Below are 14,102 nucleotides of genomic sequence, written 5' to 3' on the forward strand. Positions count from 1 at the left end.
GAAAAAATTAGACAATTGTATCCTCGCTTGTAAGTGTGAATCAGACCTGCCTTATTTGTGCCGTTGCCTGGCCCTCTGCAGCAAGTTAAAAATGGTCTGCAGCTCCAACTATGAAAGACTTGTCAACTAATGGTTAAAAGGCTTATAGTGGAATCGAAACTAGTTTTGATTAGAGATGCTCCTGGATTTTGTTCAGTCCATATTTTTAAACAAACCAACTTGATATGCACATCCTTGACCAGTGTTGTCCAAACTTGGCCACTTTAAGATGAGTGGACTTCAACTCCCAGAATTTCCCAGCCAGCATGGCTGGCTGGGGAATTCTGGGAGTTGAAGTCCACTCATCTTAAAGTGGCCAAGTCTGGACAACATTGTCCTTGACTGATATTCAGATTGAAAGAAAATAATTGAAATTTAATTATTTTGCTTTCCTAATTTTAAAATACAATTCTTGGCTCAAGAAACATGCCACAGAAGTTTACTGAAGTGCATATTTTGGTCTATGATCATTCATAAATAAATTTTGAACTTGTTTTATAGAATAAAATGTACAAAAATGTACATTTTAGCAAACATATACATGTATGTTCATAAGTTCTCTCCCCTCCCCTCATGTTGAAATAGGATTGAATGGATCTGTGAACGAACGGTTATGTAACTAAAATGGAGTGAAATAGAATTATCAATCCTCACATAATTTGGAGAAGTCATGTCAATAATAGGTACCCGATCAATAGCTGTCATTGGTTCATTCATGCTTTGCTGAAAGAGGTGTATTCCCATAGTGTTTTTACTTGTAATGCTTCTTCACTGAAAGGATGAAGAAAGAAGAAGATGGTTTGACGATACATGGGGTATCAGAAAAAGATCAAGGATATTATACCTGTGTGGCTAGCACCGAACTAGACAAGGATACTGCCAGAGCCCATCTCACTGTACTTGGTAAATCTTCCTTTCAAATACCTTGAATTTGAGGAACATTCTAAGTAGACAACTTATTTAGGCAAAAGTTATGACTTCTTCTCTGAATTATGGGTGGCGTATAGAAGATGGAATATACAGCAAAAAATAAACACTTTTAATTCTTTGACATTAGAATATTCTGTTAACCATGTCCAACTGCCTGACTTACTTTCATTATTTGTTATGATTTAAAATAATACTGCATGTACACAATCATTAGGAGTTCTAAGTGAAAAATAAAAATGTGATCAACCAACGATCACAAAGCTGATCAACCACAGCAGTTCTTTCGTGTTTCAGTCTTCTCTGTAAGCTAGTGAGAGAAATACAAAAGACAACTTAAATATGTTTAGGAGTCTCTTCAAGGTGCTAGTTTGATTTAAAACATGGGTGAGTCAATCTTTTGTCTTTGAAGGGTACAAAGGTTTGGAGCTGTGCATGCACATTTATTGACATGTATCCTTTTAACTAAACTGACAAATACCAAAGGAACACACGTACTTCATCTCTTTCCCTTCCTCATCCTTATCCCTTTCAGCAATTCAGTGCAGATTGCTGAGTTCCCACACTCATTACCAACAGGATATAAGCTAGGTTGTTCCCACCAGTCAGATGATCAGACGATCTGTTGCTGGTTAGAGGCCAGGTTGTTTGGTTTTGTGCCACAGGAAACTAGCAATCTGTTTTCTATCAACCAAATGAGTGAATTTCAGATTGCAGATTGGTTTAAAAGCTGGTACTTTCGTATTATATCCCTTTAATTACTTATGTTTAACTATTGACCCTAACTCTCTAAACAGCTAATATCTTACTTTGCAGCTCCTTCTTCTGTTAACCGTATGACCCTACCCACAGGTAATCAGTACTAATCCATATATCTCTTTGGTGATTTTTTTTTTCTTTTTTGCTCATTGCTGCTTAGTCATAACAATAACTTTAATTAAAGTTCCACTGAAAGTATAACTTGGATTGGGCTACTCATCCCTCAGCAGTAATGATACCTCACATAAGTGGAGAGTGGTCTCGAACTCTGTTGCAAAGCTTGCTGCATAGAGTGTAAAAGAAAATGGACCTACTACCAGAAAGGAAGTGAATTAAACTACAATTTAGTTTAGACTACTTGTGATGGAAGGCATGAGTGGGGAGGATTCTGGAATGGAGCTTCAAGGTTACAGGGAAGGGGAAGAGGCATTTCAAGGGAAACATGTCCTCAGCCCCCAGATGGACTGTGTGAAAGTAGAGAGAGAGAGACTGGCCCCTCCCTATGGGGCCATGGTTATAGTTGCTGTCGTTGGGGGATTAGAGTTAGTCTGGCGAGATTCTGTCTGTTGGGTGCAAGTTAATAAAGAAGCTGAGCTGATTTCTGGACTGTCTCATTGTGATTCTTGGGCTGAACCTGACACTGTTAGGATGAATGCACAATTCTGATATTGACAGTGATTCTCTTCTCTCCCCTTTATGAATTTTTGTATTTACTTTGTTTATGTTTCCTTGTTTGTAGCATGGAGATGACCAATGTTTATCATCCTTTTCAATCCATAGAGTTCTCTGGATCTCTAAAGTAATCTTTCCCAAACCTGGGACTGTAATGCCAATTGCAAGTTTAGGGGGGCTGTTTCTGATTATTGTTACAGCAGATAGGAAAGGGTTAAAGTTGCCTGCTTTCCCATGCTAGAGTCCAGATTCAGAGAGGACTATACCAGTGGCAAATTCAGAATGTGCAAAACATTTTCAAAATCAGACTGTTTTGAAGTTGGAACCCCCCACATTTTGAAAGGGTTTCAAGTTTTGAGCCACTCTGCTTCAAGTTCAAAACACCAGGTATTTCAAATTCAAAACACTTCCAAAATGCCTAAAACATCCCATTTCACTCAAAATGGGTTGTTTTAAATTTGAAACAGTTTGAATCCAAAATGTTTTGTATATCCCTAGACAGTTGATAAAGAGAAATGCATACACACCCAAATGCACAGCACTCAGAATGATGCTGGAACAGTAACATGCATTTGATCTTATATGAAAAGAGGAGTCTCTTACTCGTTCAGACTTCCGAAAATATGAAAAGATATTTTTGTTTTGCATGTTATACATAATATGTCTTAGCTCGTGCAATGTATTTTAGTATGTTCTTATTTCATTCCATTTGCAGCAAGTTCCACTTCTGTTTTTCCCAGTTTGCTTTTGTACTTCCATGAATCAGAATAACAATCCCTAAATATTCTTACCAGTTATTTCTCTAAAATCTGTCTCTAAGAGATTGGTTCTAAAACCCATCCTCTGATGGTGGCGAGCTTTCAACCTAGTTTATCCATGCCACAGAACGATATAGAATTCTGAAACAAAGAATGGACTGTGGTATTTCAAGGTTGCCAGGTTGATGCCATTGTGGAATACTCCCCTATAAAATTCTCCCTGCAAGAAAAAAAAAGTAGTATATCACGGAGAATGGTCTACTTCGACTACTTTTTGTGAGAGAGAATTCTGTACTGCGATAATTTAGGGAAAGCCTAAAAGGACTGGGACTTTCACTACTCATTTAGAGAAACCTATATTTTGCATATTATTTTGCTGGTAGCACGTCCTGAACGTCCCCGTGACCTTGAACTAACAGACCTTGCTGAAAGGAGTGTGCGGTTAACTTGGATTCCTGGTGATGACAACAACAGCCCAATCACAGGTGAGTGAGATAATACCATTCATGCTTTGTTATTCGTATTTTAAGATAAGCCTACTTACCAGTAATTACATGGCAAATTAGGGGACTCTAAATTTTTATCTTCTAGATTATATTGTGGAATTTGAGGAGGATAAATTCCAACCTGGAACTTGGCACAACCATTCCCGTTACCCAGGAAATGTGAACTCTGCCGTCTTGCGCCTTGCACCATATGTCAACTATCAATTCCGAGTTATAGCTGTGAATGACGTGGGAAGCAGTTATCCCAGCCTGCCTTCTGAACGATACCATACAAATGGGGCACGTAAGTGCTAACTGACTTGAATTCATGTATACCCTGAGAAGGAAAAGAAAGTCTGCACAGTGACAGTGCAGACACAAACATGGACAGATGCAGCAGTGGCAAATATTCCTGTGAAAGGGGCATATTTGCAAATACATCCAACTGTTACCTGTGCACAAAAGATTTTTATGATGTACAGCTGAAAACTAATGTACGAAATTGCCCTGAGAGATCTCCCAAGTATCCTCAAAGATGAGTTTTCAGACTATAATGTGATCAATTAAGTGTGCACTTGGAATTTGAGGTTTAGGATTTAAAATAATAAAATGCTGCAAATCTCATGTCGAATAACACAAATACATTTTCCTTGTCAAATTGATGCCATTGTACTTCTTTTTCAAATTACTAAATACCTGGAGATAATTGCTATCAGCAATTATAGACTGTAGTAGTAGATATGATTTGCTTTGCCTAACTCATTCTTTTATGGAAATCAACATATAATGCCTAATTGACTGGCTTCTGGATTTTCTTTTTATGTCTAAGTAAAAATATGTGGGTCTCCTAAGTGTATCAGCATTGTGTTCCAGATTTTCTGTCTATAAACAAAGGGGTATTGCTTAGAAAAGATGGAGACAAATATTATTGCTTGCTCAGTATTTACCTTTATTTCAGGTCCAGAAATTAACCCTTCAGGAGTTAAAGGAGCAGGAACAGCAAAAAATAATATGGTTATATCATGGACGGTGAGTTATCCTGAGAGAGGTGGCTTGTTTATAACACGAGCATTTGTGTCATAGGTTATCTTCATTCCAAGGCTTTGCTACAAAGTGTTGTATTATAACACATTACAAAGAATGATGGCACAAAGGAGAATTGAAATATATTGTTCTGGGCCTTAGTATACTTTACAACACAGATCTACTCCTGGGGGCAAAAATGGTCATGACTGAAAAAGATTCTTTTGCCTGAAACAGCTGGAGATTTTTTTTTTCCTTGTTCTAGCTGTATAGCTCTGTTGTAAATTCTGACTATTGGTCATTAATGTGGCTATTTAATTCTTCATTTGTTGCAGCTATTTGTTGCCTTTCCACAATGACTCCAAATAATGTGCAAAAATACTTAAGAATAATAGTGCTGTACTGAAGATTAAAACACTATTAAAAGAGTCAGATCACTACTAAAATGTAAAAGGAAAAATATAAGACAAGCCTTAATTCGCCTCTTAAAAAATCCCATTTTTCCTGATATATGCTCTTTTAATGCAATTTTAATACTTTATTTTATATGTAACTTTCTAACTTTTTATATGTGAACCCTTTTAACCCAATTTTTGAGGCAACAAATATTCTGAGACAGAAACATTTGCAGACTCTGTGAATTGCATTCCTGGCCGTGGTCCAGTGAATTCCATTTTGGCAAATCAGCCATTTTGTGTGACTAATTTCTTTTACATTCCTAGTTAGCCTGTTTGTTTTTAGATAGGTTGTAATCCCAAATCTCCAACAGTCATAGATATACCTTGCAAGAAATACAAAAGAAGGGCTTAGCCCCTGATATTCTGAGTCATAACTGTTTTCTTTCTTTCATTCTTTAGCCACTAAATGCAACTCAAGTGTATGGTCCCAATCTTAGATACATTGTGAAATGGAGAAGAAGGGACACACGAGAGAGTTGGAACAACCGAACTGTAAAGGGTGATGTCAGTCAGTATACTGTTGCACCGACACCCATCTATACGCCATATGAGATCAAAGTACAAGCTGTAAATGATTATGGGCTTGCCATGGAGCCAGACGTCATAATTGGCTACTCAGGGGAAGATTGTGAGTATTCCTGTAGTCTGAAAAAGTTGGAAATAGAGAAGGCAGATTGCATTTACTTCATCTTACTTGTCAATGATAAATAGCAACCTTTTAATACCAGAGTTGTCATGATCAGCTCTTTGTAAAAAGGGCTATTGAAGTGCAGCATCAGGCATTCGTTTGTCTCAGAATGAAATGCAAATGTTCAAAATATCCAGAATGTCTTGTCTTTTCACAGACTTCTAGCATCAATACCTGTAATTCACTGTTCTTGGAAATTCTTGTTTCTGAGACATCTTAACTATTACAAACATTAAGAATCTTCCTTTCCATTTAAATATACTCAAGTGCAACTGACGGAAATATGCCAACAATAAATAATTCAGGAGATAATGCTATCCCAACATTCTGTGGTTAAATAGTATTCAGGTTATGGAAGTGAAACTGAGACTCAAATATTACTTGAAGTACTCTTGGGTTTGTATCCAATTTTGGCATCTGCCAATAAAAGAAGTACTTCCTATTCTGTCTACTTTCCAAAACTGTTCTGGGGATTTGTTGAGCCCTCCAGAGGAATTTTGGAAGTCACAGGGGATGCAGATAAAGGAGGAGAAAAAAAAAAATCTCAGTGTGCAAGCAGAAGTCTACTTGCATAACACTGAATACAGCATGTAATTTGGGCAACTAAGGTAAGTTGGTAGGAAAATAGTATTAAAATAAGTGCAAAAATAAATAGAAACTGACTTTAAATAGAAGAGACAGCATGGTATAGCATCTAGTTTTGGCCTCATATAGTGATAATTTGGGCTTATTACCTAGTTCAGCTATGTATTTTGTCTTAGATAATTTATTTTTTTCACCTAAATGACTTGGAGAAATGTAATATTTTTAACAGGTCCTGCATAGTAGCTCTATAACCTTAATATTTAAAAATGGTCATAATCTTTCTGGAAGGCAAACAAAAGTGTCAGTTCACACCCATGGTGGGTGGGTTGTGATACCTGTTTCCTATTTCTCTTAACTCTTTTCCTTCTAAAAATGATCAAAATAATCAAACAATAATTGGGCAGCTGCATTCAGAGGTAGCCCTGCTTAGAGTACATTCCAGTAATCCAGTTGTGAAATTATTAAAGAATGGATCATTGAGGCTACATTATCTTTGTTCAAATAGAGATGTAGTTGCCACACTAACTGAAGATGGGGAAAAGCCCTCTTAGTTACTAAGGCCACCCAAACTTTATTACTACACAGGTACTTGGAGGGAGCATAATTCATCCAGGACAGGCCTCCTCCTTATTTCTAAGCCTAGAACCACCTGTCCATAATCTCTTCTTTTTATCTGAGCCTCAGCTTCTTGACCCCTATTCAGTCCATCACTGGATCTGCCAACTGTCAAGCATCTGCACAGCCTCTCATGATTTAGATGGAAAGGAAGTATGTCTGCCCCTGGCAGCATTATGTAGTTATTGAAGAATAGGGAAGAAAGGATAAAATCCCCTATACAAGGACCTTGAGGTTGAACAGAAATCTTCTGCTCCCACTCTCTAGTGACAAGTCTTGCAGGTATGAATGAAATCACTGTAGCACTTTGTCTCCAGTTCCCAACTCATCCGTTCTTTTCTAGATACAGTATGTCCTATAATCAGGGGTGTCAAAAGCTGCTGAGTATTCCAAGAAAAATCAGTATGACAGGATTCTGTGTTTTCCCTCCTGACAAAAGTTGTTATTACTAAGGAAACATAAGCATTGTCCATGCTGTATTCTGGCCTAAAGTCAAACTAATACAGATCTAGGTAATTGTAATTCAATAGCCACTGACCTCCCTAGCATTTGCCTAAGGAAGGACTGTTTGCAACTGGATGTTCAGTGTCCAAAACCTCATAGTCTATGTCATACCTAGGTATAGGTATAAATCCCTCATGAAAAGAGGTTTAGTTCTGGAACAAAATAAATTGGTCATTGAGTACCTACTGTAACAGGATTCTGAAACACTTTGAGGTACTTAGGTACCACAATAATTGCAGAACCTGCTGACCTTATGGGACACCATCCAGTCGGAGTTTGTGAGATCAGTTTTAGTTACTGTAGCCTATGAACAAGAACTGGTGGGGGTTAGGCCAACTATCTTGACTCTAGCCCATCATGACTCTTGCAAATAGCAGAGTCTGTCTCAGTGGGTCCAGAGAGTGCTCTATGGCTTTCTAACACACATATGGAAAGGAGAAATGCAAGGAAGAAGAGGAGGTTGGTGGAATAATTGTAGCTGAAAAGCTCTGCTTTCATGTTTCACAGAACAAATTCTGACAGCCCATTATCAGATGTAGGACAATATGAATAAGCACTGTTGTTTCAGGACCATGGACAGCACAGCCACACAAGCAAAGCTTGTTTTAAAGCTTCATCAGCTTGAATGATTATGACGTTTCTTTTGCCATAATCCACCCTTCCTTCCTTCCTTCCTTCCTTCCTTCCTTCCTTCCTTCCTTCCTTCCTTCCTTCCTTCCTTCCTTCCTTCCTTCCTTCCTTCCTTCCTTCCCTTCCCTTCCCTTCCCTTCCCTTCCCTTCCTCCCTTCCCTTCCCTTCCCTTCCCTTCCCTTCCCTTCCCTTCCCTTCCCTTCCCTTCCTTCCTATCCAAGATGAGTTTCAAATCTAAATGTTGTATCTTTACAATTAATATAATGATTTATTACTGTGATATAAAATGCATGAATGAATGAGTTCAGTGTTAATTTATGAAAAATCTGGGATTATGGATTTTCCAGAAATGGAAAGCAAGGGGGAAAAAATATATAGCCAGTGATAAAACTATTCTTGAAGCTTCTTTCCTTTGGATGCAAGACATCACACAGTTTTTGCCAAAAGCATTCAGTGACTGATCAATTTGATAGAATAAACAGCCATGATGTTTCTTGTTTTATCTACTGAGTAACATATGTAGAGCATTACATAGGAAGTAATACAATATGATATGCAGGTTGGTCTTGAATGCTTGCGTATATAATGAATGTGTCATAGTACAGTGCAAAATGAAGTACTCAGAAATGACAAAATTTAAAATATGATATTGACAATTCTACCTTGTAATTAGATTCCTGTGCATGTACATCTGAGCTAAGTCACAATGAAAATGGGGGGGGGGGGGGGAGAATCAGAAGCAGGTCTTTTTAAAGGTTCCCATCCCCATGTCTCTCCTTTCCTCCTCCATTGGTAATATTCTGCTCATCTTTATAAGGATTTTGGATTGTGAAGTGTGAAGTGTGCTTGTATGATGCCATTGAAAGGGTTTTAAGGGTTGGGGTTGCTACTAGTAAAGTTGGGTTAATTTTGTGAGCCTATTATAAGTACTATAATAATGTGATTTCAATAGTGAATTCAAAAAATGGCAACAGAGTAGGATTGGCACCATACGAAAACTTGTTGTGTGAGTGTGAAATTACTTCCTATCTCCACGGGGTGGCAGCATCGTATGTTTGACATGATACTACAAATACTGGGACAGTGATAAGCAGCAACCTTCTGTGACAGTGGTTTGCTTTAAGTAAAATATCTAGTTTTCTTTCAGATGTTTTTTGGTCCTTAATTTCTGATTTGCTTTATTCCTTACACTTAGATCCTAAGGCTGCCCCTACTGATATTAGGCTCAAAGTTGTAAACAGTACAGCAATCAGCCTTCAATGGAGTAGAGTGTACCCAGAAACCATCCAGGGACAGCTCAAGGAATATAGAGTGAGCACAACCAAATCCCAATAATTTTGGTACTATTAATATGGCTAACCCTTGTCACTAATGATAACTGATCAGATTATCTGTTGCATGTAGTACAGTGGAGATGACACAAATGATCTAAAAGCTGCTAAAAGACATGGAGACCATTTGTAAGAAGGTAGCATCTACAACCAAGAAAACATATATCAAATTTAGATCCAAAATATTTTTTCTTCTTTTAGTTCCAGAAAAAGTAACATTGCTTAATAATAGTGCATCTTTTGGTTACAACCACCTTCCACCTAGTGTCTTCTAGGTATTCCAGGAGTTTAGCTCTCAGAACTCACATCTATTTTGGCTGAGAAGTCTGGAAGCTGTAGCCCCAAACAGTGTAACATTGGAGAAGAGTACATATGCACTAAATAAACTTAAAGCTGATGTTCCAGTTTTGGCTGCAAATATGTTAGAGAAATCTTCTTCTTGGGCTCAGTGTTGAGATTTGGAGGGAGACAGATGGCAAGACTTAACAGTCAAATTAATTTTAGCCTTTGTCAGTAGGGTGGCAAATTTGAAGGCAAAAATATACTTTCAAAAAGTGAAGAATCCATGAAACATTCTACAAAACACAATGTGATAATTTGGTCATCTTAGCCATTAAACATATCCAAACTCCATGATGTATGACCTATATATCAGTAGTTTTAACCATCTGATCATTTATTGGTTTGGAACAAAAGGGCGATTCAGAGTAGCTGCTAGGCTGTGCAGTTCTTCAGTTAACATGCAGAACTGTCTTTTTTCTACATTTCTACAAGTTCCTGAATTTAGCCTGTTATTGTAAATAAGAAAAGCAGCTTCTCAGATGGTTTCCCCAACTTTTGTGTCATCCCTCATGTGCATTTGGCATGTTTTATTAATCAACATGTGAACATTCTATTTTGGCCTAATCAGAATTTAATAATTGTGCTAACTGAAGAATGATCTCCAAAAACAAAAGCAAATGGATTTTATCCTGATTATTGTGTTTAAAAACTTTTAAAAATCAGCCTTTGCCTTACCAAAAGTTAAAAAATCAACCAAAAAAAAAAAAGATTTTAAAAACCCTCTTTGGAACTGTAGCAAAGGTGTACTCTATCCTAGTTTTCTCCCACCTTGGTTCCTCAGATACATTGGGACTTAAGCTCCCAGAATTCCCAGCCCTCAAAACCAGTTGCTTAGAACACCAGGTGAGAGAAATCTGTTCTAACACATTTTCACATCTGAAAACTTCCTTTCACAGGATATGGTTTTTGCATCTTTCTTTCCCCCATACCATTTCTATCTCAAAATTAATGGACTCTTACTGGCCACAAGTGAGCTTGGACAGACAACATTTTGCTGCTAAACTATGAAATCATCAATAAGAGGAAGGAAATCCTAGTCTGCTTTCAGGGGAAGGGGGGAGGCCTTTGTTATCCTAGTTGCTTGACTTGACTTGATGTTGTCAGTCTCCTTCTCCCTTGTGGAATGACTTTTGAGTTAGAGCTAATTATTCTGTGAAAGCTGAAAATGCACAGGTATATTTTCAGTAACACCCAAACAAGAGAAGCTTTATTTGCCTTACATGTTTCTTGAAGGCTTATTACTGGAGAGAAAGTAGTTTGCTGAAGAATCTATGGGTCTCTAAGAAAAAGCAATCTATGGGTTTTATTGGAGACCGGACACGGGGCATAGTGTCCCGGCTGTTTCCTTACAGCAACTACAAATTGGAGATGGTTGTAGTCAACGGGAGAGGAGATGGGCCTCGGAGTGAAATTTTGGAGTTCACAACACCTGAAGGAGGTAGGTTCCTCCCTAATATTTATACAGCTTTGCAGAATCTATTCTTTTTGTGTGTGAAACATGAGGATAAGGAGGAACTCCTAAGCCCAATTCTGTGGAACAAGGAATAAGCCCTGTGGAGTCTGTTGTAGAGCTACCATTCAGAAAACTGTAAGAGAGAAGCAAAGAGAAATTGAAAACCCTGTCTCTTTGCTGCCTTCTAATGGTCATCCAGATTTTGTATCCAGGATATCATAACCCTAATCTGTGCATATCCTTCAGAATCATCAGTATTTAGTGGGCCCTGTGTAAAGTAAAACAGTGACTAATACTCTGCTATAATTGCAGTGACTCCTAAAGTAATTGAACTGCACACAGGATATAGATTCCTTAGTATTTTTAGTCAAAAATTCCTTCTGATTATATCTCTTGAAAAGTGAAATCTTGGGATAACATTTAATAGCATCTGTTTTTCCAGTGGAATAACCACTATTGGCAGAACAGACTCCACCTCATGTCTGCTGCTCACTCAGGCCCACAAAATCTTCTCTGGAGGCTTGGAGCACAAAGAAAAAGAGAAGTTCCATTGTAGAAGGAGTCTACTTATATGATGTCAGATAAGATCCCTAGTTCTTCCCCAGCTCTCTCTGAATTTGATTACTAGGCAAATAATCTAGTAATCTATTACTCTGAAGCCTGACTTACACTCAGTTAAATAAACAGTTTAACACATCAGACAGAAGACTGAACTAAAACTGTTACTGTGTGGCCATATATTCTTACGATATGATCTGACACTATTCATTAGGGGTGAACAGAGATTACCTATTCTGGTTCAGGGGTTTGTCCCAAAAATCCAGAAGTGGCTCAGCCCAGGTCGGACTTTTCTGGAAGTTGCCTGTTCTGGCCCAGTGCCCAGATTGAAGTGAGAATTGGAAGAAGAGACTTCCCCCATAAGGAAAAACATAAACAGCTATAACTAGTTTTTCAGCCAAATGGGATGCCATTTGCAGGCCAACTACAGATTTCTAATTAAATATACAATTTTTTATAGAAATCAGTATTTTGGGAAATGTACAACAATTATGGCCTTTTTTGTGCAGAATATCTGTGCCACATTTTAGGCAGAGAGGTTTAAAAGGGGTGTTTGTAAAGAATGATAATGTTGAATGTGGTGAAGTTTACTGTATGAACCGAGATTGATTTATAAAGGATTTACTTATGGATTTTCCCATAAAATAAATCAGTCACTAAACTATGTGAGCTCAGAAAAGACCATCACACAACCAGTCAGGATATAAGAATGATGCCTATAAGTAGAGCCATGTTATGAAACAAACTAATAGTCTACCCCAGAATTTCTCCTCCACCACTTAAAAGATTGAGGTGGTCAGTGGTTACCCTAATAGCAAGGATCGGTCTCATTTAAGGGGAGACCTGGTAAAGAATCAGGGAGATTACCTTGTGAAAAGTAGACAAAAATCATTGTGTAAGCAAAGAGTCCTAGGAAATACAATAGTATTTGGAAGAGACTCAGGAAGGCTCCTCCCTGATTCACTGGGATATTAGAAGGAGAGGGTAAAGCACAATTAGGTCTGCAAGATTATGTTATTATACCCTATCTCAACAAAGTATAGTTCTAGTCTTCATGTGGAATCTGTTTCCTACTCTAGTCTACCTCAAAGGGCTGACATCAATCTTGCCAAGACATTTTTCAACTGTGCTCAATGACAGCAGACTTTTTCTTAAATAAATAAATAAATAAATGTCCTTTCTGTGACAAGCTGTTCATTTTTGCATCATCTTGAATGGCTTTCCAAAGTGACTAGCTTGAGTTCATCAGACATGTCATGAATAAAATGTGACCTTTATGGCTCAATGTATTATAATTCCTATTCTGATAGGTTTCTGTGTTCAGCCTAAGAAACAGAGTTGGCCTCATTGTACGAGGGATGAATCTTCAGCTTAAGGAGCTGATGTGATGAGAGCCACTTACCCAGCTGATTAATTCTACAGTTCTAAATGGAAGATAAGAACTTTGGCTTATGAGTTCAACATAAATTATAGCTGACAATTTCAACCTCATGACTATTTAGGCCACCAGCACAGCATATGCTCATTATTACATCCATTACATGGTTATACATGAATGCACAAATATGACAATAACATGGATGTCCTTTCCAGAATGCTCAAACGTGACACTGTTCATTAAAACCACATGGAAACTGTTACATGGTTTTAATAAGTTCCCTTTAATAAGTTCCCCTACACCAAATATTTCTGTGCGCACAGCCTGCATTTTAGATTTTGTTACCTGATATATCTTTTTCCTCCCTTCTCTCTCCAAAACTATACTTCACTAAAGTACCCAGTGCCCCAAGGTATTTCCGAATTCGTCAGCCAAACTTGGAAACCGTCACCTTGGAATGGGAACATCCTGAACATCCCAATGGCATTCTTATTGGATACACTCTTAGATACCAAGCCTGTATGTCCCATGCTCATTTGATTGCTTGTTGTTTTGCCTTATCTTTTTTATTAATCAGTAATTGGCTTTCGGGGTTGAATCTTAATGCAATAGTATTCCTTAGGAGTCACTGTGAGGAAACATTTCTCTGTGGAATGTTTTCTTAACTGATCATTTTAAACTCTGTTAAAAGTTGTGTACTTAAAAAGGTAACTTCAAGAATGCGGGCATTACATAATTCATTTGCCAGTCAAAACATGTGACTTCCTAAAACTTCCTGCTCCTGTTACGAGATACATGATAAATTTCATTTTTGTCCAAAGAATTTGTTATAAAAGTATTCTGCATTAACAAATTCCTTGAAGAGTCTTATACAGTACATCTAATATAAGCTTTTGG

The 14,102-nt window shown here is 37.7% G+C and overlaps 2 protein-coding genes across 3 annotated transcripts in view; one reads left to right on the forward strand and one right to left on the reverse strand.

Moving 5' to 3' along the window:
* NFASC (neurofascin) overlaps positions 1–14,102 on the forward strand; it is a 185,876-nt gene that overhangs the window by 117,580 nt on the left and 54,194 nt on the right. The window contains exons 19-27 of one of the 2 annotated variants that reach the window (XM_088154175.1): positions 818–942; positions 1,783–1,818; positions 3,539–3,640; positions 3,747–3,944; positions 4,599–4,669; positions 5,521–5,749; positions 9,339–9,454; positions 11,050–11,254; positions 13,602–13,724. In XM_088154175.1, coding sequence (XP_088010301.1) covers positions 818–942; positions 1,783–1,818; positions 3,539–3,640; positions 3,747–3,944; positions 4,599–4,669; positions 5,521–5,749; positions 9,339–9,454; positions 11,050–11,254; positions 13,602–13,724 — 1,205 coding nt within the window. The remainder of the gene's footprint in view (positions 1–817; positions 943–1,782; positions 1,819–3,538; positions 3,641–3,746; positions 3,945–4,598; positions 4,670–5,520; positions 5,750–9,338; positions 9,455–11,049; positions 11,255–13,601; positions 13,725–14,102) is intronic. The other variant, XM_088154176.1, reaches the window with a different exon arrangement.
* The window catches only part of LOC148214225 (uncharacterized), a 102,566-nt gene that overhangs the window by 13,123 nt on the left and 75,341 nt on the right, over positions 1–14,102 (reverse strand). The window lies entirely within an intron of this gene.

The sequence above is a fragment of the Python bivittatus genome, unplaced genomic scaffold (assembly GCF_059951505.1).
Source record: "Python bivittatus isolate LINGU-HERP-01145 unplaced genomic scaffold, Pbiv_v1 ctg000700_np1212, whole genome shotgun sequence".
In the NCBI taxonomy this organism is placed as follows: Eukaryota; Metazoa; Chordata; class Lepidosauria; order Squamata; family Pythonidae; genus Python; species Python bivittatus.